Source organism: Panicum virgatum, chromosome 8N, assembly GCF_016808335.1.
Source record: "Panicum virgatum strain AP13 chromosome 8N, P.virgatum_v5, whole genome shotgun sequence".
Classification (NCBI taxonomy): Eukaryota; Viridiplantae; Streptophyta; class Magnoliopsida; order Poales; family Poaceae; genus Panicum; species Panicum virgatum.
In genome coordinates, this window is record NC_053152.1 from 21,864,690 (window position 1) to 21,885,373 (window position 20,684).

Here is a 20,684-nt window from a genome sequence, read left to right on the forward strand (position 1 = left end):
CTCTTATGATAGAAATGGGAGTCATTGTTATGAGATCTTAGAAGATCTAGCAAAAACTTCCTAGAGAGCTTGAAATTTAAAATTGAAAACATTTCCAATCTTATGTCTTAGCTCCCGTTTTACCCCTTACCATTTGATATAGACCAATTTCTTCAATAAGATATTCTTATCGATAATCTTTATGGATGTAGTGCCTTAATAATAGTAAGGCACATTTTCTATGATCTATAATAAATAACCGCAATTAAGGGTCATTAAACTCTCTTATTAGTTTATGGGATAAAACCAATATTAATGTCATGGTCTATGTGGGATATTGATGCCATCGAGAGCGAGTTCAACAGACTCCTCTGAAGTCAATGTCCACAACATGTGGCAAACCATTGATTTAGTGAATTTACACATAACGTAAACTCAAAATCACTATGGTGATGTTGTAATATCAAATGCAATATTTTACAATTGTATATCTCATCATAGTTTTGGATCATTGTAGGTAACCACATAAATGTGTAGACCATACAACAAATTATCATAATTTTGTCGATACACAAGACAAGTAATCTCTATGTTAGAAACATAGAGTAGATTTTTATAGTAGGCAATGTAAATTGCTGCCTAAGCATGGTCTCTGGGCAAAATAATTCACAAGAAATTAAACGCAGTCTTTGCTTAGGACTCTACTACCTTATGTAACAATAAAACAATATGATGACAAAGAGCAATCCAAAACCTTTATTTTGATTAAAAACACATCATAGGTAATCATCAAGTTTCAAAGAAACAAGATGTAAACCTCTCAGTAACAGGTGATTAGATCACTGCTATGGCACGGTCTCAGGACAGAATAATTTATAAGGAATTAAGCGCAACCTTTGCCATAGACTCTATTACCTTGTGTTAATTAATCAAAATATCTATATTACAAATTTTTAATCCATTAAAGATGAATAATCTTTAATGATATTCGTGTCTTAGTTAAATTGCAACTAAGTTACTAGCAAATTTAACTTGTATGTGGTGCAAAAATGTGTTTTGGGTGCACCAACATACCCCAATTCTATTATAAAATTACAAATATGACATATATATTGGTGCAAAATAGGGGGTTTGGGTGCACCAACATAACCCAAAAATAGTTATTGAAGTCACAAATGTAATATGTATGTGTAGTGGAAAGGGCAGTTGGGTGCACCACATATTCCAAAAATATAATAGAATCGAGATGGCATTGTAATATTATATAATCTAACCATAAAATATATTACAATGACAATATTACATAGCAACAACAAAGCACAAAGTGCTATAGTTGGATGGTGGCATAATTTATGCAAAATTCCGTAAGATTAAAGGAAAAAAATCCACTTACTGTGTTAGCCTTCTCAGATTAGGCTCATATGAGCCCTAGTATATCTAATCCAATCTTAATTAACTATCAATTAATTAAAATTTTTTGATTTTGTTACAACTAAAAAAATTGCCAAACAAAACAGACAAACTATGTATATTTAGACATGAACAATTTTCTTATCTTAGAAACAAACTATGTACAGGAGTAAAAACTCTACCATACTGATCAGAGTTCATTACTAAACAGAAAATCAGACACAGAAAATATGTCTAAACATTAACATGGTATATCAACTGCAATATAAATATCATGATGCAATTTATGAGATTTAGTGCATCTCAAAAATTATCTATTTACAATAGGTAAATAATTTGCATCGTAATTTATTTAGATCGAAATTCTAAATCAAGCATTTAGAGGATATATAATATAATAATATTTATATATATATCCTATTTAACACCCAAAGTGCTGAATAAGTTATTTAACACGCTGACCAGCCTTCCGCGCTTCTGTGCCATCGAAACACATTGATTCACGTACAAACTCAAGCCCATCTAGCATCCATCCCGCAACCGGAAAATTAAGAGATTCAAACCGGAAATAAGTCTACGTGACCGGAAAATTAAGTTTAGTCATGGTCATCCATCCCGCAACCGGAAAATTAAAAGGTTTAGACCGGAAATAGGTCTAGGTGACCGGAAATTTTGTACCACAGACTGAAAATTTAAACACGATCGTGGGCTTGTGGGACCAATATGAGAGACGTGGGGAGTGCGGTTTCATTGCTGCCCATTTCATCTATAGAATTTTTTTTCTTCTCTCCTCTTCTTCCCCGACGATGCTCCAGGAGGCTGCACTCTCCGTCGGCGAGGAACGCATGAACTAGAACAACCTCGACCGACGACACGGGTCCCTCCCTTCCCTTGGACACCTCCCCTGCACAGCTGTCGGCGACAACCTCAAGGAAGGAGTGAGATCGAGCTGGCGCACGCGGCACATCTGAGAAAGAAGGTTAGATGCGATCCGATTTGGGCCGGAGCGACTCCTCCCTCCACTCTGTCTCATCCTTTGGTCATGATTCGCCAGATTGTTGCATTCCCGGTCTCCATCGCTCCACTCATCGTCATCTGTTCGTAGATGCGGAGTGGCAGCACCGTTGATGGAGGGATCGGCGTTGGCGCTGCAGGAGAGCCGCGATCGGCATCCACGCCAACTGCCTTCGGACGAGAAGCAATTCCAACTGTTAAATCTCTGGCAGGGGTACGCAAATCCCATGCTTTCAGCCTACCGTACATGTGTTGTTTCTTTTAGATTTTTTTTCTTCATATCAATGAAGTGATCGATCCTCTGCAATGTATTTTTTTTATAAGAAACTGCATTGTAAGAATGATTGGGAGCAGTCCCAATTCATACAGATTTCAGTTTCCTTGTGGTTTGAAAGCCAAAGTTGTTGGTTTAAGCTCTAGAAATTTCCTTTTTTTCCATTGGCAATTACACAGCCAACAAACTTTTATTTGTCCCCTAAATTCAAATATCTTACGAACTGGAAAGTCCTATGGATTTAAGGATTGCTCTCAAGTGATGCATGCACAGTAACCCCTTGTGAATTTGTGATTACTTAATTCTCACACATGTGGTTCATGGACAGAACCTGGAATTAATGCACCTTAAATTCTTATTTCAAGATTACAAGTATGATGACAACAAGTTATGTTTCTTGTTGCAAGGTAAGATATTAATTCTTGTTGAACAGCTTTGTTTGTACTTATTTAGTTTGAAGGTGCGCCCATCCGGCATCGTCGCGGCTGCTGCCGGCAATGTGAAGATGTTCATGTTCACCAACAGCTGCTTAGCTGATTTGCAATATGTTCAATCTGAAAAGCTTTTATTGGCAAGTATCGTTTCTGTAAGATCAGGAAGTGAAGGAGCTGCGTAATAGAGGCAGAAGGACAGGGGTTCTGGATGTCAATATGCACGCAGGAGTTAGATGATTTGTAATATGATCAAATGGAATAATGAAGTCATAAGTTCTCATTTTTTTATCCTGAGATAATGGATTAGTGTGTTTCCGGTCCTGCTCTTCTTATTTTTCGTTTGCTAGTAATCTCTAGTGTACATTTCTTGTCTTGTACTGGATGATGTTTTTCCCGTCAAAGCAGTGAGATAAGAGCATCTCCAAGAGCTCTTTTATAATATTAGCTAAATTTAAAGTTTTACGAGCTTTGTAAAAAGATAAAAGACTTCCTACAGCGTGGGTAAACCAATAGACTCTTTAAAACTGCACTCTCCATATGTTACTGTACCTATGGACCCCACACGTCATACTCATCTTCTTATCCTCTTCCCCACCTCTCCTCTCGCTCCCGATGGGCCTCGCCTGCACGGCGGCCAGCTCGGCAAGGGCCCCCAGGCCGTGCGCGGCGGCCGGGACGGTGAGGCCGGCGCTCGACGGCGCTTCGGCGGCTGCTGAGGAAGGAGGGAGCGAGGGGTGGGGAAGGAGGCATGGGGAGGCCGCCGTGCTGCGAGAAGACCGGGGTGAAGACGGGGCTGTGGACGCCAGAGGAGGACCTCGTGCTCGTCTCCTACGTGCAGGAGCACAACCTCGGCAACTGGCGCGCAGGAGCTCGGCGGCGGCCCAAGACAGCAGAGCTGGGGGCGGCGCTCGCTTACTGCCTGGGACAGCGGTGGCTGCGCTTGGGGCGGCCCGGGCCGGCGGTGGCGGGCCGGCGCTCGACGGCGGCCTGCGGGGTTGGCTCTCGCCGGCGCACAAGGATGGCGGGGGTGGTACTCGGGGGCGGCCCGGGGCAGCTCTCGCCGGCGGCCAAAGATGGGCGGGGTGCTACTCCGAGGCGGCGCTCGACGGCCGGGGTGGTGCGGGAGGGAACAAGATGTGCATGGGGTAGCGGGCCATGGAAGGATGGAGAGCGGAACAGGTCTTCTTTTTTTCCCAGCGAAGGGGAAGAAATACAAAACAAGATAGCTAGTAGAGCAAGATACAAAGTCTGTTGGATTCAAGTTTTGATGATTTTTTTTCTTCTTTTTTTTTGCTAACTCATTAAGTATACAAAAGCTCTTGGAGATGCTCTAATCCTGCTTGTATGGTTTTTCTAGCCACGAACTGAGTTCTGAAGTTTTTCCGGTCCTGGAGATTGCTTTTCCGGTCTGGTGATGTTTCATTTTCGGGTTGCAGATACCAGATAGGATACATTGTAGACTTTTCCGCTTATATATCAAGCAGTAGGCGATTTTCCTGTTGCAGGCAAATTTTCCGGCCAGGGAGGTTGCTCCCGCTTGGACGGGAGGTGATTTTCCGGTTGCGGGCAAATTTTCCGGTCAGGGAGGTTGCTCCGCTTGGACGGGATTAGTCCTGGCTGCTGGTGCGTTGAATAGCTATTTAACACACAGCGTGTTAAATAGCGTCCCTCTATTTAAATGCAAATATATTGTATCTGAGGGCTAATGTATAAAACAGAAATATATTTGGAATCCATTTGGGCTATCATGAAAATCACAAAGATTAAGGGTGTGTTTAGTTGATGAATAAGTTTGGGTTTCGGTACTGTAGCACATTTCGTTGTTACTTGACAAATAATATCTAATTATGGACTAATTGGACTTAAAAGATTTAACTCGTGCTAATCAGTTAGACTATGTAATTAGTTATTTTTTCAACTATATTTAATACTTTATTAATGTGTCCGAAGATTCGATGTGATGGGTACTTTTAAAAAAAATTGGAAACTAAACACCCCCCTAAATTGATTTTTTCTGCAAAATTGCATAATATTATCCATTCAGTTTCCCCGTGGAAACAACCGTCACGAGGACGGTTTCCCTGTTCGTCCCGTGTGACCCGTCGACCGTCGCTTGGCTTCTCGGATAAGGACCTGGCCGGCTGGCCGCCGGAAGCAGGGCAGCAGGCCGCCCGGCACGGACCAGCAGTGCCGCGTGGTCGCGGTCACCAGGCCGCGGCAGGGAGGCACCAATCGCCGGGGCCACTACCGTCGCCACGGTTCGCCGGCTGCGCTGCCATCGTAGATGTGCGCCGCACGCAGCCTGCCACCGCCGTCGCTCGGCCGCCTGCCGCGGTTGCCCCCTGGGAGCGCCACCGCCGGCCATGCCGCGTACCGTCGCCGCCCCTTGGGCACCCCACCGCCGGCCCATGTGCCGCCCACGCCGGTGCTGAGCGCCGCCGGCGCCGCCGCCGGAGTCGTGCGGCTCCGCGAAGAGCCGGCGCCGATGTGCCATCTCCGGCACTGCAGCACCGCCTTCTTTTCTCCTCCCTTGCATGCCGTCTGCGCCCGCCCCCATGTGCCAGCCAAGGGCCGGTCGCCGGCCACCACCGGCCGAAAGAGGGCCCCTGCGTGGAGCACCGCCGACGTGCGTCATTTGCCCGATGGGCCGCCGCTGCCTCCATGCGCCGGCCGTCGGCCGGTCAGATGTGGGAGGAGAGCCCCATCTGATGGCGTGGTTGTCGGAAGATGCGGCACCAATGGTGGTGTCGCCATCCTGGTGCGCTCTATCCGCTGATGGCGGCCAAGAGGGTGGGTGCCGTCGTCCTGAAGAACAGCGGTACGTTCCTCCTCTGTGTTGCATAGAAATGAAGATAACAGAGTCCATTCTTACTCGTTGAAGCCTGATGACGTAGTTTCTGATGCTCTTGCCGTAATGGTACAGAGGCCATTGTGTCTCTGTTTCTTCCCGTCGAGAATTCTCGGCTACTCGTCGAGTTCCATTGTCCCGCCACTTCATGATGTCGAAGTGCTAAGGGTAGAATCAAAGTGCATGATAAGGTATTAAAAATGAAAGTGAAAATATGTGTTTTTATTGATTGTTGTTGTTTATATACAACACCAACAGACAAGTGCCCAATCGACATGCTCCTTTGGGATGACCCTTTCATAAATTGTAACTATCGTATGATGTCATTAATCTAGTTAATTACTTACCTACAGAATTCATCACTAATTCCTAATTCCTACATAACATAACATATAGTCACTTCCTAAAAAATCGCCCGGGTGACAATTAGAAAAATCCTAAGAGGAAAAGGAGTTATTTAATACTTTGTTATTCCTTGCACAAGTGATTCTTGTGCTATTTGTTTATTCTACTATGGGGACCATAGATAGACTTTGTGCACTGCAGCTGAGATGGAAAAGGGCTGTGGCCCATTTCGATTTTGATTTCAAGCCCAGTCCAGTCTGGCACTTTTTGAAAAGGGCTGTCTGCTCTCTTTTCCCTAAGCAAAGCCCAGTCCATTTTCTACCTCTGTTCTGAAATATAAGGTGTTTCAATATTCTTGGAGAGCAAAAAAATTTCAAATTTGACCAAATTTTTTAGAGATAATTATAAAAATTTATGGCACCAAACATATATATTATAAAAATATATTTAATGAAGAATCTAATGGTACATATTTGATATCATAAATATTATTACTTTATTGTATGAATGAGTCAAACTCGAAAATTTTTTACTCTCCAAGAATGTTGGAATACCTAATATTTCAGGACGGAGGAAATAGTAGCTAGCAGTTTAGTTTTTTATTTTCTTATCATCACAACCGATGTTCTTTCAGCGGTTGCTAGATCTTATTGTAAGTAGCGAGTGGTTTTTGTGGTTTTCAAAGCCTTGTGTGGCGATGATATTTGCAGGTGTCCCTTTCCTTTACTGTCTTTTCAGTGTACTTTTCAAGTTCCGGTGGACGGCAAACAATCCGATGAAAAAGACAACCAGAGAAATCTTCAATGTAATTTTATTTTCGTTATATCTTTTATCAGACTGACCTGCTTTTGTGCTACCAGTTGTTTTCCTTGATATGAATAAAATATGAGGCACATTTATGATGTCTTTCTCAAAAAAAAATCACAAGCCCTAACACACCAAGTCCAACCCATGAGGTGGAAGGTGCATTTGCTAAAACCTGCCAGAATCATGCCTACTAGGCAGGGCCAGCTCTACGATTTTGAGATCCCAAGCGAACCAGTAATTATAGACTCTTTAGACTAAATATTTTTATTTATAATATAGGAAATAGAGAAAAAGATAGTAATACTAATAATACATATTTAATTTTTTTAAAATATCAATAGTAAGCATTAAAAGAGCATCAAAATAAAATTAGTTCAAAGTTTATGAATTGAGGATCTAGCATGCTAAATAAATAATTAATGAAATGAATTCAAAATGAAGGTGGCCATCTACTCCAAGTGCCAGAAAGAAAATCAGGTTGAGTACGAGAGCACATGCGCATGCATTGCACGTAACAAATGTCTGGTGGTCGGCGGCCGGCGATCATTTGTCTAATTTGTCAATTTAGTTTTAGCTGCTTGGATTCCATCGACGCCGACATCTACAACGGTCTCCAAAGACGCAAGTCGCATCGCCACTGTTTTTCCGATATCTCAGTCAACTCCGAAGCAAAGGATGTGATGATTGAAGTTCTAAAAGACATATTTTATAGAGTAAAATGCACCGTGGACACTTGAACTTGCAGCGCTGTGTCAAATAGGTCCATAAACTTAGAGTTTATGGACCTATTTGATACAGCACTGCTAGTTTAGGTGTCCACGGTGTATTTTACTCTAATTTATATATATAGATTGTTGGACTCCTTTGTTTCATGGGCCCCGATGGTGGCCTCTTCTACATGGGCCCTGAGCGGGCCCTGTTAGTACGGATGAAAACAGATGAATATACATATATAAAATATAAATATTTATTTTTCCAAATTATATTCGCATGCGGATAATATCAAAAGGTGATGTTGGCTACAGCGAGCTCCCTACGCGATCACAGAACCAGGATGGATGGGGTCTCGAGTGTGAGCGATGGTTTCCTTAAGCGGGTGCGGCATTTTATTTTCTTTTATTTCTTTTTTACACAAGTTTTCTCTAGAACATTTTAGGTTTTGCTTTAAGTTTTTTTTTCTGATTTTTCCTCCATACTTTTGTTTTCAAGTTTTTCCTATAACCCTTGCCCTATTTTTTCCAATGTTTTTGCCGGCAAACTTTTTTTTTTTTGCTTATAACCTATTCTTCTAATCTACAAGTCCCGAAAATTTTTGATTTTTTTATTTCCAAATTTTTTTCCTAAATTTTTTTCAACCGTTTTGTTCCAAATCTTTGTTTCACACTTTTTGTTACTTTTCTAAAAATATTGTTATATGTTTTTAGTTTTGTTTCATTAATTTTTCCCCTCAAAATTCTATCCACAAGTTATTATTTGAAATTATTATATTTTTAAATTTGTGCTTCTAATTTTGTTCAAGATACTAATTTATTTTGTATATCATTACGTTTCGTAATGCTTTTTCGATCTATTCTATTTTATGTTGCTTTTAACTCAAGTTGCAAATGAGCCGGACTTGTTTCTATCACTTCTATCCTGCCGATCTTTGTGCGAGCGAGGAGTATATATTGACTATGTTTGGTTCCACTATTCTATTCTGTGAGAGAATCTCGCATGCATGGTGTACTAAATGAAGTCAATTTGCAAAACATTTTCATGGATGGGTGTAACTTTTCGCGACGAAATTAATGACGGTAATTAATCAATGATTAGTTACAGTGATGCTACAGTAATAATCCTCTAATCGTGCGGTCAAAGGCCTCATTAAATTCTTCGGGGTTCCGAAGTTAGTTTTATAAACTGGCTTTATTTGACACTGTAAATAGTGGTCAAAGTGTTACTATTCCCTAGCATAGCACAAACCAAAGTAGCCACGATAGCGTCCGTGAGCAAAGATGCTTTTGTTAGTTTTCTACCGTGTACCTAGACTTTTGAGAGAATATATCTAAAATGTTAAAGTTAAATTTATGTTCTCTTAATATCATTTGTGATTAATATTTGGATTAATAATTTTATTTATAGATTTAAATCTCCTTATATTATGATTTTGTAATCCTTAATGTTAAACGCTGTGTCATGTAAGATTTGCTCTAAAACTTTTATGGTGACGTACAAATTGTATGGCGGTATATATGCTTATTTTTGGATATGTGTTAGCCTCCATTTTAATAGTAGTGACTGAAGATTTGCTTAAAACAAGTACAATTTGGACGGTTCTTACAACCAAGACTGGATTTAATCTCAGATCTCATGTCCTACCGACGATTTTGAAATCTTGAGATCCGGTCACCCTCGAATCATACGATTGTCAGTGCGTCCGTCGGGGAAGTTAAAAAAGAGTACTTGAGCAGAAACATTGCATTGCCCGACTGGATATCTGGCAGCAAGCAGCCTGCGGTCCAAGTGACACCCGCACGGGCAAATCATCAGCGTGAAATTCTCCACCCATCCACTCATAGGGCTTGTTTGGTTCCGGGACTTTTTTGAAAAGTCCCTATCACATCAAAAGGAATTTTACTATTTTATAGTATTAAATAAAATCTGTTTATAAATGTTTTTTTGACAGCTAAGTGCTTTTTCGCGAGACGAATCTAATGAGCCTAATTAATCGATGATTGGCTACAGTGATGCTACAGTAACCATTCGCTAATCATAGATTAGATACCTCATTAGATTCGTCTCGCAGTTTAGCCCCAGGGTTCTGCAGTTAGTTTTATAATTAATATTTATTTAATACTTCTAAATACTAAAAAGTCCCTAGGACTTTTTTGAAGTCCCTGTTTCTAAACACGCCATAGTCATCAGCCCACAAAAGCACGCCAGCCCCGCGCCCCTCGATCCCGTGAACCTCAGCAGAACCCAAGAGAATCGGCGGCCAAGAAAATGCTCCTCCTCATCCTCTTCGCCCTTCTCGCCGGCGCCGCCGCCTTCCTCCTCTTCATGTTCGCCACCGTCGTCGATGGTACGAACACCCGCTTCGGTTCCCTGTCCCCGAGCCGCCCTTCCTCCCGACGATTCGTGTTACTGTGTCCATCTGATTTTTCTTTTCGCCCCTGTTGGGTCGGGGGCCCTGATCCCCCTTGTTGTTGGATGGCTCTGCAGGGGACTTGACGCTCGTGTCGCGCGGCCCGCCGCGGCGGGAGAGGGTGGACGGCAAGGTGAGTTGTTCTTGGAGGGTCCAGCTGATCTGCGTGGCGCGGGTATGCTCGATCTCGTCGGATTTGCTCTGGATATTGATGCCGTTGTTTTGCTTTCGGTTTCTTGGCTGCCCTGCAGGTCGTGTGGATTACTGGAGCGAGCCGCGGGATTGGTGAGTTTTGACTCTTCAGCTCTTTAATTTGGTCATTTTTTTTAGTAACGCAGAGTTGTTGGTGTGACTTCTACGCGGAATCACGGGCTTTGGTTTTTGTTGTAAGAGTTGGTGGTGCTTACTTCACTTAGCAAAGTGTCCCGCTAATGATTTTGGTAGATTTTCCAACTGCAAAGGTGTGTCTTTTAAGGAAATATAATGATAAATCCCTATTTTGCAATTCTATTGCTATATCAACTAACATTTTTGTGTTAAATTAGACAAATTTGATAAGCTGAGCTGTCTTTTTGATTAATTGTGGAAGTTTAGCTATGCGTTGATGCTTGTCTGTAAGCAGTTGATGAGGTGAGTAAAATATCGTTGTAGTTTTGTTCCAGTGGAAATGTTGGAACCTTATACCTTTGTTAGTTCATTGACAAATGTTATTCTGAAGATTTTATGCCTAAACCATCTGTGATACTGAGAAGGTTTCTACTGTCAGTTTTGAAGAGTTAACATGTCTGCTTTCATGATTGATGTGCCTTTTTCTGTTAGCAGTTTTAGCATAGTATTTCACCATAAGCAAGCTATAATTTTTTTCTTTTGTGATTTCAGGGGAGGTCCTTGCAATGCAATTTGCAAACTTAGGAGCAAAGCTGATACTATCTGCTCGTAACAAGGACGAGCTTGAGAGAGTAAAACAAAACATTCTCAGTAAGTATGGAAACTATTTCTGATGCTGCATAAATTTTTCCTTTAGAGGGGATGTGGTAATCTGAAAGATCTGAATGATGTTTCATGTACTTTTCAAAGGCAAGAATCCAGATAGCAGAGTTGAAGTGTTACCCATGGATTTATCAGCTGGTGAAAAATCTCTGAAACAAGTTGTACATGCGGCAGAATCACTCTTTTCTAATGCAGGCGTTGACTATATGATCCATAATGCTGCCTTTGAACGTCCTGTAAATATCACCCTTATTTTATTTTACTGTGTCAATTCCCTTTCCCTATAAAGATCACGTAGTTTTAGGTTTACTAGTTTTCCATTTATATTATCTGCTAGGTATCCCTCCTTTTAATCTAGTAACTATAATCAGTCTGCTTCCTAAATGCATTAATTTCCAATCAAATTGCAGAAACGGGGGGCACTGGAAGAAAGTGAGGAAGGTCTCAAGGTACATCTACACTGTTTTGTTCTCCATGTCTTTATCTGCAACCTAACATTATATGTCTTGCTAGACAGGCTACTATTAATGTCAATGTCATCGGAACTATTACTCTAACACGCCTTCTTGCACCTTATATGCTGGATAGAGGGATGGGTCATTTTGTTGTGGTAAGTAAAAACCAACTGTCAAAAGGAATTTGTGATTATTGCTGTTTCACTTTGGCTATTGCTATGGCTTAACCATCTACAGATGAGCAGTGCGGCTGGAAAGGTTCCTGCTCCTGGTCAGGCCATTTATTCTGCATCCAAACATGCTCTCAATGGATACTTCGCCTCTCTGCGTTCTGAGGTACCAAAATTTGGCATAGTAGCTGGCGCTGTCATTTTAAATTGTATCAGCATGCTAATTTTAGTGAATTAGAGCTAGACAAATATGAAAAGTATTCATCAAAAACTCTTTTTCCCTGTTGCTATGCCATGTTTGTTATATGTTGCAGTTGTGTACAAAAGGCATTAAGATCACTGTTGTATGCCCTGGACCAATTGAAACACCACAATCTTCTGCAGCAGCATCTTCGGTACAAAGTCATTCTTCTGAGGTTAGCACTGGTTCCACTTATTTAATCATGCAGATAACAAAAAGGGTTGACCATTAAAGTAAGCATAGAAAATTCACCTGCTCAGCTAGTAGTACTTGTATTCCTTGACTATTGAAGACATAGTGCTAGAGTTAATTGTTTGTGGCTCCAGTTAGCTGATAGTCCCCTGGTTTGTTATATGTGCTGGGAGCGATGAAGGCCCCTATGTAATTCTGCTGGCATCCCCAGCAAACTTTAACTGAGTGTAATTGCTTGTTAAGCTTTTATTAAAACTGGGCCGCGTGCCTTTGGTCGATAAGAAAATATTCTTGAGTTTTCCATGCAATTAACTGCACTATTATTTGTTTTGTATCCAAATAGAAGCATTAGTGCCCAATGTTTTTGTGCTACCTTTGACAACACAATCTGCTCAGGTCTTAACATCTTGGAACCATCTGCTGGCCCCGCAGTTAAAACTTAAAATTTGCAAACCAGTTCATTTTACTCATCAATGTCTTCCTCACTGCAGAGACGTGTTTCGGTGGAAAGATGTGTTGAACTGACGATCATTGCAGCAACTCATGGGCTTAAAGAAGCATGGATATCATATCAGGTATATTCATTCTGAACAGGATTGTTTGCATTGCAGTTGCATAGCTTGAAGTCTTTATTTTTTTAAATCTTTTCATATTCTGTGTATAACTGTGCTCCCAATGTCATATGTATTTACATAGTGTGTTCTATGTTTTATCCATTTATGAAATTGCAAATTTATGCACACATTTTTAAACAATTAAATTGACACCAACAAATGTGTTGTGCAACTAGTTACACATTGGCCTGATGGCCTCTGTAATTTAATCACACAACAGTGAAATCCATTATACTTCAGTATAATTTCGTGGCAAGATCTATTGCATAATTAGACTGCAATTAGTATTCCCTTCGAAACAACCCAGGGTTAACTGAAAAATGTAATAATCAGCTCAGTCTCTGTCTTTAACCCTGGTTTGGTTCATCGCCCAAACCCCTTTTTAAACTACTTCCTCCGTCCCAAACTATAATAACTTTTTGACTTGGTCAAAGTCAAACATTTTCATCTTTAACTAATAATATCTCCAAAGCTAATTACTTCTGAATAGATAAGGTTAGATGTTTTGATAGTTGGTTTCATACGAATAAACTAATATCACTTTTATGTTGTCAATATTTATGTTTTTTTACCATCTACGGTCAAAGTTTAAAAGGTTTGACTTGGAGAAAGTCTAAAACTAGCTATATTCTAGGACGGAGGTAGTAAAAGTTTATAGCAATCTCATCAATTTCGTTACGCCTAATTAAGATACCAAAACATTGTGCACTAGAAATTGGATATTACCAGAAAACCAACTAGTATTTCGCCCTCCGGATCCTACCAATAGTCTCTGGGCATGGTTTTCAACCCTTATTCTAGAAATCCTTTTTATTAGATCTGCTCAAACACTGGCATTGCATACAATTGCTACAATAGAGTGCATATATCATATCATCTTTTTACTTTATGTCACGGAGTCTGTTATTCAGTCATAATTTTAATACAGAAGTTTGTGGATTGCTTGCAGCCTGTGCTGACTGTTATGTACTTGGTGCAATACATGCCAACGATTGGTTACTGGCTTATGGACAAGGTATTACCATTTTATATTGTTTGCCATGCTTAGCTAAGTGAATGATGCTGTCTGTTATTTTCTTCCTTTGACTGCTCTTACTCGTGCATAGGCTTGATCACAATTACAAAACAGATCAGAGAAACTTTGAAAACAGGAATCCTGTGGTGGAATTTTATCTTTAGCCAATCGCATTATATATGTTTCTTGAATTGTTTTGTTACATCCAAACAGTAGGAGCACATTTACAATCAAAATACTTCGGAAAGTGTTGGGATTCTGTTACTTGCAGAGTATCATGCTAGAAACAAATTAATGACAGTGTTGTATCTAGGAGGCAGGAACCTTAATATGGAAAGCACCGTCTCCTATATACAATTGCAAAGATCAGTTGTCAAAGGCCTAAGAGTATAATCAAAACTAGAAGACAGCTCCAGATACTAGGAACAAGCTGTCGTACTCTCTTAACTATGTTGTTCAAAAAATGCCTAACATGAATTCCACTCTGATCTGTACTGCTGAATTGTTTACTTTGTTGGCAGTAGTGACAACTGACAGCAGGGTAGCATAAACATGCTCTGTATCTCATTCTTAGGATTCAAAGAAGCATTCATGCATATCATTGCTACTATATGTATTTCATTGATTATCCTATTTGTCCAGGTTGGTGCAAAACGGCTGGACGCAGCTGCAAAGAAAGGCAACACCTATAGTTGGAATCTCATTTTTGGCGGCAAGAAGTCAGCATGACCAAGTTGCCCGTCACTTCTGCTACCAGGGATATTTCAACACTCCAAGCTCCACGAGTCACTTGTATGCTTATATACAAAAAAGGTTAAACTGAAAAGGAACAGAGCATCTATAGACGGGTTTAGTTGAAAAATGGACTCATGTGTTAAGTGTTATGACACAGTGAGGTATGGTTAAAGTTGAAACATGTTGAACCGGCATTTTCTTTGAAATCAAGCACAGGGTAAATCAGCGCCGGTAATGTCACTTCGATTTTCAGCATCCATTCAAGAACACCACATCAAGATGATTGCAATACACTGACCAGACAGGGTTTTCCTTGAATCTATGTTCGTTGTATCACGAGTTCACGACTAGTTGCAGTAGTCTCAAACTTTTGTTTGTGCTCTGCCCTCTACTTGATCCACAAAGAACATTGTTGGGTAAGTGACAATACTGTTAACTGGCTGGTGGCTGGAGGCTGGAGCTGGAGTAATGTGAGAGAGATACTGTAGGGGCTGGAGACCAGCCGAACGCAGTGTGCCCGGCCGGAAACGATAAGGATCAAAACCTGCTAAACCTTAAGAGACAATCATTCAGACTGTTACAGAGATAGATAAGAATATAAAGGTATGCAATACTTAATGGGAAAGAAGTTTTTTTACTGCAACAAAGCTGGGAATAAGTTCAGATCATTTTAAAACAATGCTACTTGCAGACTTATTACGTACAATACAATCACAACATAGGTTCTGCAGATGCCTATATTAGAAATTAACGAGCAAGTTCAGGAATTTAAGTCATTGTTAGGATACCACACAACCTCTTCTCTTTGCGTAACTCCTTAGGGTGTGATTCCTGTTGACGCAAATATCCACCGATCGGCTGCGCGCCACGTACGCTAGGGCCGGGGAGATCTGCTTCAATCTATCGTGCCGAACGTGTGCTGGTGTGCCAGTCAATTTGATCTGCAATTGACAAGGAGGATAAACATTAAATTCTAGGGCTATCAGCTAGCCAGCCGATATCAATGACGTCAACAATCAGCTATCAGACAATCGATTTAAGGAAGCAAGATGTGTCTAAAGCAACACAGCCTGGAAGCAACACTTGGATCTGGATCTAATCGGCTACTGTGATTGGATCACAAATAAAAGCAGATCTAAACTGTATAACTTGTGGTAGAAACTTAAAACAAGCCTAGATTAAATGAATAAACCTAGCAAGATTTAAGTAGTTACCGATAACTTGTGATAAAAGCTAAAACAAGCTAGACTAAGCAGATTAATCTAACAAGTTAATAACTTTTACCGATAAATTGGGAATAAATTAAATCTTGGTAAGAGCGATGCGCCACAAAACTAAAATCTAATGTATTCGATAACTTGAGCGTTATAGACTGAGGAAGAAGCGATGCGCCGTCAACCTTGGCCTATCTACACGACTCGACTCAGAACTTACTAGCAAACTAGAGGTTGAAGCCGATGCAGCCCTGCTTCCTAAGAAGATCTCGTACTGCAACTAGGGTTTTGGTGAAATTGCCGACATGAAAGATAAATGCAAGGTAATGTAAAGGTTTGTGTTGGATGTGGTTGATCAAGTTTACAAGACCCGTAGTTCTGCTATTTATAGCCTAGCCTAAAACTCCTAGTCGATGACAACGAGATTACAATTTAACTCTTAAGAAATCAATCTTTCTAAAACAAACTAAACCCTAAGATAACTTGTTGATGTAACAAGCCAGCTCCATCTTATCTCCATTAGCTACGATGCCTTTCCGATCCACGAGCCAATTTTCCATTCTTCCTTGCTTCAGCGTCGATCCACTCCTTGTCGGCTACCTGCCCATCAGATTGACACGTGCCAAAAAATAGTGTCAACAATTCCATTGGTGTTCCATCTGAAGGATGTGTTTCAAACTTTCAGCTACACAGCAAGCAGTACCGATCCACTGCACTAGAAGCCCGTAACTTCGATGGATGGTCAGTCGGTATAAGGCACTATGATTGACCAGGTTTGGCCACAGTCAAACAAGCTGTTATATATTAACCTGAATGGACATAGCACTCGAAGCATCAGCAGTTGAAGGGGGTCTTCTCAACTCCAATTCTACTGGAAGTCCAAAAACAGGCGTTGGCTTTGGATCCTTCATGTAAGTTTCATCTTTGTAGCACAACTTCCACCTGAACTGTGTCACAAGATAGTGCATGGCCACCATTGTTTCCACCCTTGAAAACTCAGTTCCCGGGCACATTCTTGGTCCTCCACCGAATGGTAAGAAGGTATAGGGTGTGATCGATGATCGCTTATCAAACCGAGATGGATCAAACTTGGTGGGCTCATTGAAGAACCTGGAATCCAAATGTGTAATGCTTTGTGCTGCAAAGACCTATCAGGTTATGAGACAAAAGCATGTTAATGGATTTTGACTAAAGAAAGATTGAGTTGATGAAACATGTGCATTTAAAAACACACTTTCCAGCCTTTAGGGATGTCATATCCCTGATATTTGATATCCTTGGTAGCAGTCCGGAAACTCCCGAAGACTGGAGGAACTATTCGGAGCGTCTCCATTGCTGCCTTCCACGTGTACTTCATCCTCGAAACATGTTCCCATGTTAGAGCATCCTCTGTTCCTTTATTATCTGCTATCTCATCTTGCTCTGCACCAGGTACATGATATGTTGGTATGTATATTATGCTCTGTTGTCATTGAAAGTGCTAGACAGAGTAGACTAAAAACTGGAGGCACTGAGCAGCTCAACACTAACACTCACCTTCAGTGATTTTGGCAAGGACATCTGGCTCATTTCCGAGGTAGCGGATCATGAAGGTGATAAGAGCAGACGTGGTACCATGTGCACCGATGATAATGCCCATCACGTTGTCAACAATGTCCTCCAGTGTGAGGGAATGCGCACCCTGGTTGCGTAGAATGAGCATGTGGGTGATAAAGTCAGTACTTGAAGAAGCATGTCCTTCCTGCAGTAGTGAGTCTTCCCTCTGCCGGGCAATCCTGGTGATGGCTTTCCGGATCTTGGCACTGGACTCCATGCCCTTGCCGAACCTGGTGAAGGGAATGTTTGCTGGAAATGAAAGGATTGCGTCACCTAGAAACTGGAAGTCAGCAGCAAGGGCTTCTACTATGGCGGCTGCTTCATGGCTGAAGACAATCGAACAGATGACCCCAAGTGTAAGACGTCTTGCAAGCGGCAGGATCTACAGGGTCAGGAAAAATGAACACACATCAACCTTAGTTGCTTATATTTTTTTTCAGAAAAAGAAATTGTCTTCAGTCTCTGCGACCACACACAGCCAACCTTAGTTGCTTACAAACACCTTTGAAGTGTTGAATTTAGTTGCCGTGCACTTTCAAGTATTAAACAAATTTGATATCATGGCATTGTTTGTTTCCTTCTATTCTATAAAAGAATCTTGTATGCATGGAGTATTAAATGAAGTCTATTTGTAAAACCTTTTCAGGGATGGGTGTAACTTTTTGCGATGAATCTAATGATGATAATTAATTGATGATTAGCTATAGTGATGCTACAGTGACCATCCTCTAATCATGCGGTCAAAAGCCTCATTAGATACGGTAGGGTTCTGGTGTTGGTTTTATAAACTGGCTTTGTTTGACACCATAATTAGCGGTCAAACTTCATTCTACAAATCCTAATTAAAATGAGAACCAAACAAGACCCACGAATTGATACATAGAATTCATAAATAAGAAAAATAAGTAAGCGTCGATCTGTCCTTACGGTGACAGTGTTGTGACAAACCCAGTAGAGCTTGATTTGCCTCCTGACCTCGTGGTCCATCTTCCCCACGTACCTCCTCACCATCTCGGGCCTCAGGTATCCCTGCACAGCGCTGCGCACTTGCTTCAGCTCATCGCCGCTGAGCGTAAGTATGGATCGCCCGAGGAGAGCGTGCAGGGCACGCGTTTGCGTTAGGGCAAGGCTCTCGTTAGTGAAGATGAAATGGTTGGCCGCCGGACCAGCAAGCAACACCGTCGGTGAGCCAAGCACTGACATCTTGGACACCGGACCATATTTCTTTACTCTAGCTCTGAACCATTGGTCATCAGTGTTGCTGCGTAGAGAGCGGATGAGGGAGAAGGTTTGGCCGACGACTGGGATGCCGAAATCACCGGGAGGGAGGTTGTAGGTTGAGTAAGACCTGTGTTTTTTGGTGAGCCGGTGAAGGAACAAGGCGAGTAGTGCAGCAAAGAGCACGAGGAAAGCCATTATGGATATGAATGTGGGTGCAGGCTAGTGTATATATAGGAACGTGAATTACGGGTGGGTGGGGATGTGTTTTACGGTACACAATACTCGGTTATATATACAGGTGTTACATCTAATTCTGATTCTCTATAGGAGCTGATTTTCTGATAGAAATGATTTTGTGGTTGAAAGTGATTCTATTTGATTCTCTAGCATAAACTCTTTAAATTAAGATTGAGAATCACTTCACAGAATCAGAAGAAGTGGTTGATGCTGGTTTAGCTAGAATCAGTAAAAAAGTTACTTCTCGGTAAAAAACTATTTGGTAGACCTCCTACTAGATTCAGCAGATAATCAGATCTGTGAGATATGCCAAACACACCAAATTATATACTACTGAAAGCTTCACCTATGGTACAGGTGGTATGCATGAGTAGCATATGTAGTATAAGGATATTTAGAAAAAAATGGTATGTCCCATCTTTAATATTTTGTAACCAAGTAGTGAAATGAGCCTCATTTACTTTAGGTCATCATTTCTCGTCCTTTCCCGTCCATCAAACAACATATTAATCATTACTAGATTATATATACTATAAAATTTGAATCAGTTGAAACATTTTCTCACCAAGAATAGACTCACCTTATTACCCCTCATGGAGACCCACTTGACAACCCAAAAGTTTGACAAAAGGGGGTGTAGATCCATGAATCGATATAAGAAAAATATTTCCACCAAAATCCTAATATGTTTTACACCAGTAATTTTCTATACCCAACTATTGTACCCGTGTATTACTTTCCTTTAACATATACTTTACTTTCCTTTGCACATATTTTCACCCATAATTTGCGTCATTATTTGTTCTGGAAGGATAATAATTGACATCATTATTTTATACAAGGAAAAGAAAGACATGTATTATTTAAAGAAAAATAAATGACATCGTTGTTTGATGGAAGAAAAATTAAATACGTGCCTGTAGCATGTATATCTCCACTAGTTCTTAATAAAGATGATTAGATTTTCTTTAAGTCATATACTATAAAGTGGTAATATCGTGTACCGTAAAAGACCTAGCGGAGGGGGGCGATTAGTGACAAAACCCGTTGTTTTTCCTCGGGGCCCGCGTTTCTTTGCAGGATGTACACGAGTTTATTAGAACCAGAGGAAAGCATGTATTATTGAACCTCTGCTTAACTCAAACACGTGAGAAAGTGTGATTTTGTCTTGGAGGAGACTGCAATTTTTATATATGGACCCAATGGTCGCAGTCACCTATTGGGACAGCACAAAGAATCTGTGGCAGGAAGCATATGTCCAAGCAACATCTGGATTCTGGAGTGCCGTCGTCTTAAAAAGCTGGTGAAGACGTGTCATTAACTTCTGTCCGTAGAAAATAGTTGAGAGGAGGTATCCTAGACCATTATCACACAGAAGGGTATGAAGATTTGTGAAGATCATGTTCCCGGTATACATGTGTTGCTCTCCATGCTTTTCATGTGTATACAATACCTTCCCTGTTCGTTCAATATAGCTTGTCCATAGAGTAGAACGGATTCTCATCCACTAAATATATGACTGGAATAGAAGGATCGGTAACATTTAGACAAAATTGGATCCATACGTTTCATATAAAAAATTGGATCCATACTATTAAAAAAACCAAACTCTGGATATATACCATCAAAAGATCCCACTATCGACATATACCATCAAAAAATTGAACGTTACAACTATTTAGTACTCTGTTTGCTTCGGTTACCTTCGATCGTTACATCCGCACGCCTACCTCGCTGAGCGGGGGGGGGGGGGGGGGGGGGGGGGGGGG

The 20,684-nt window shown here is 41.0% G+C and overlaps 3 protein-coding genes and 1 long non-coding RNA gene across 8 annotated transcripts; 3 read left to right on the forward strand and 1 right to left on the reverse strand.

The window, feature by feature from the left end:
* The first annotated feature begins 3,723 nt into the window (after positions 1 to 3,723).
* On the forward strand, positions 3,724 to 4,260 carry LOC120684892 (circumsporozoite protein-like). The gene has a single exon (XM_039966758.1). The coding sequence runs from the start codon at positions 3,724 to 3,726 to the stop codon at positions 4,258 to 4,260; it is 537 nt and encodes a 178-aa protein (XP_039822692.1).
* Positions 4,261 to 5,213: 953 nt separating this feature from the next.
* On the forward strand, positions 5,214 to 7,209 carry LOC120684532. The gene is made up of 2 exons (XR_005679338.1): positions 5,214 to 5,929; positions 7,015 to 7,209. It is a non-coding gene; the product is annotated as an uncharacterized LOC120684532 (long non-coding RNA).
* A 2,350-nt stretch (positions 7,210 to 9,559) lies between these two features.
* Positions 9,560 to 14,965, forward strand: LOC120684632 (dehydrogenase/reductase SDR family member 7-like). Of its 3 annotated transcripts, none has more exons than XM_039966511.1 (13): positions 9,564 to 9,669; positions 10,009 to 10,172; positions 10,313 to 10,368; positions 10,487 to 10,520; positions 11,115 to 11,213; positions 11,313 to 11,461; positions 11,636 to 11,674; positions 11,743 to 11,835; positions 11,918 to 12,016; positions 12,165 to 12,266; positions 12,775 to 12,858; positions 13,847 to 13,912; positions 14,555 to 14,965. In XM_039966511.1, exons 2-13 carry the CDS (start codon positions 10,094 to 10,096, stop codon positions 14,639 to 14,641), a joined length of 987 nt encoding a protein of 328 aa, XP_039822445.1. In that variant the 5' UTR covers positions 9,564 to 9,669; positions 10,009 to 10,093; the 3' UTR covers positions 14,642 to 14,965. The 3 variants fall into 3 exon arrangements, with proteins under 3 accessions (XP_039822447.1, XP_039822445.1, XP_039822446.1); XM_039966512.1 differs by having other exon boundaries at positions 9,608 to 9,651; positions 10,030 to 10,172; XM_039966513.1 differs by lacking the exon at positions 11,743 to 11,835 and having other exon boundaries at positions 9,560 to 9,669.
* A 296-nt stretch (positions 14,966 to 15,261) lies between these two features.
* On the reverse strand, positions 15,262 to 18,911 carry LOC120684630 (cytochrome P450 716A1-like). 3 transcript variants are annotated; one of them, XM_039966508.1, is made up of 5 exons: positions 18,385 to 18,911; positions 17,398 to 17,839; positions 17,096 to 17,283; positions 16,671 to 17,009; positions 15,262 to 15,588 (listed from the first exon to the last, which is right to left on the reverse strand). In XM_039966508.1, the coding sequence occupies exons 1-5, from the start codon at positions 18,871 to 18,873 to the stop codon at positions 15,427 to 15,429; spliced, it is 1,620 nt and encodes a 539-aa protein (XP_039822442.1). In that variant the 5' UTR covers positions 18,874 to 18,911; the 3' UTR covers positions 15,262 to 15,426. The 3 variants fall into 3 exon arrangements, 2 of the variants coding, with proteins under 2 accessions (XP_039822442.1, XP_039822444.1); XR_005679390.1 differs by lacking the exon at positions 15,262 to 15,588 and adding an exon at positions 16,168 to 16,461 and having other exon boundaries at positions 16,565 to 17,009; positions 18,385 to 18,907; XM_039966510.1 differs by lacking the exon at positions 15,262 to 15,588 and adding an exon at positions 16,168 to 16,461 and having other exon boundaries at positions 18,385 to 18,909.
* Between the last annotated feature and the right edge of the window lie 1,773 nt (positions 18,912 to 20,684).

Coding starts and splice junctions, on each gene's coding strand:
- LOC120684892 (XM_039966758.1), top strand. CDS start 3,724: ATGGGCCTCGCCTGCACGGCGGCCAGCTCGGCAAGGGCCCCCAGGCCG.
- LOC120684632 (XM_039966511.1), top strand. CDS start 10,094: ATGCTCCTCCTCATCCTCTTCGCCCTTCTCGCCGGCGCCGCCGCCTTC. Junction 11,462..11,635: donor ATGCTGCCTTTGAACGTCCT/GTAAATATCACC, acceptor ATCAAATTGCAG/AAACGGGGGGCACTGGAAGA. Junction 13,913..14,554: donor GTTACTGGCTTATGGACAAG/GTATTACCATTT, acceptor CTATTTGTCCAG/GTTGGTGCAAAACGGCTGGA.
- LOC120684630 (XM_039966508.1), bottom strand. CDS start 18,873: ATGGCTTTCCTCGTGCTCTTTGCTGCACTACTCGCCTTGTTCCTTCAC. Junction 17,010..17,095: donor ACATCCCTAAAGGCTGGAAA/GTGTGTTTTTAA, acceptor ATAACCTGATAG/GTCTTTGCAGCACAAAGCAT. Junction 15,589..16,670: donor CGAGTGCTATGTCCATTCAG/GTTAATATATAA, acceptor TGTCAATTGCAG/ATCAAATTGACTGGCACACC.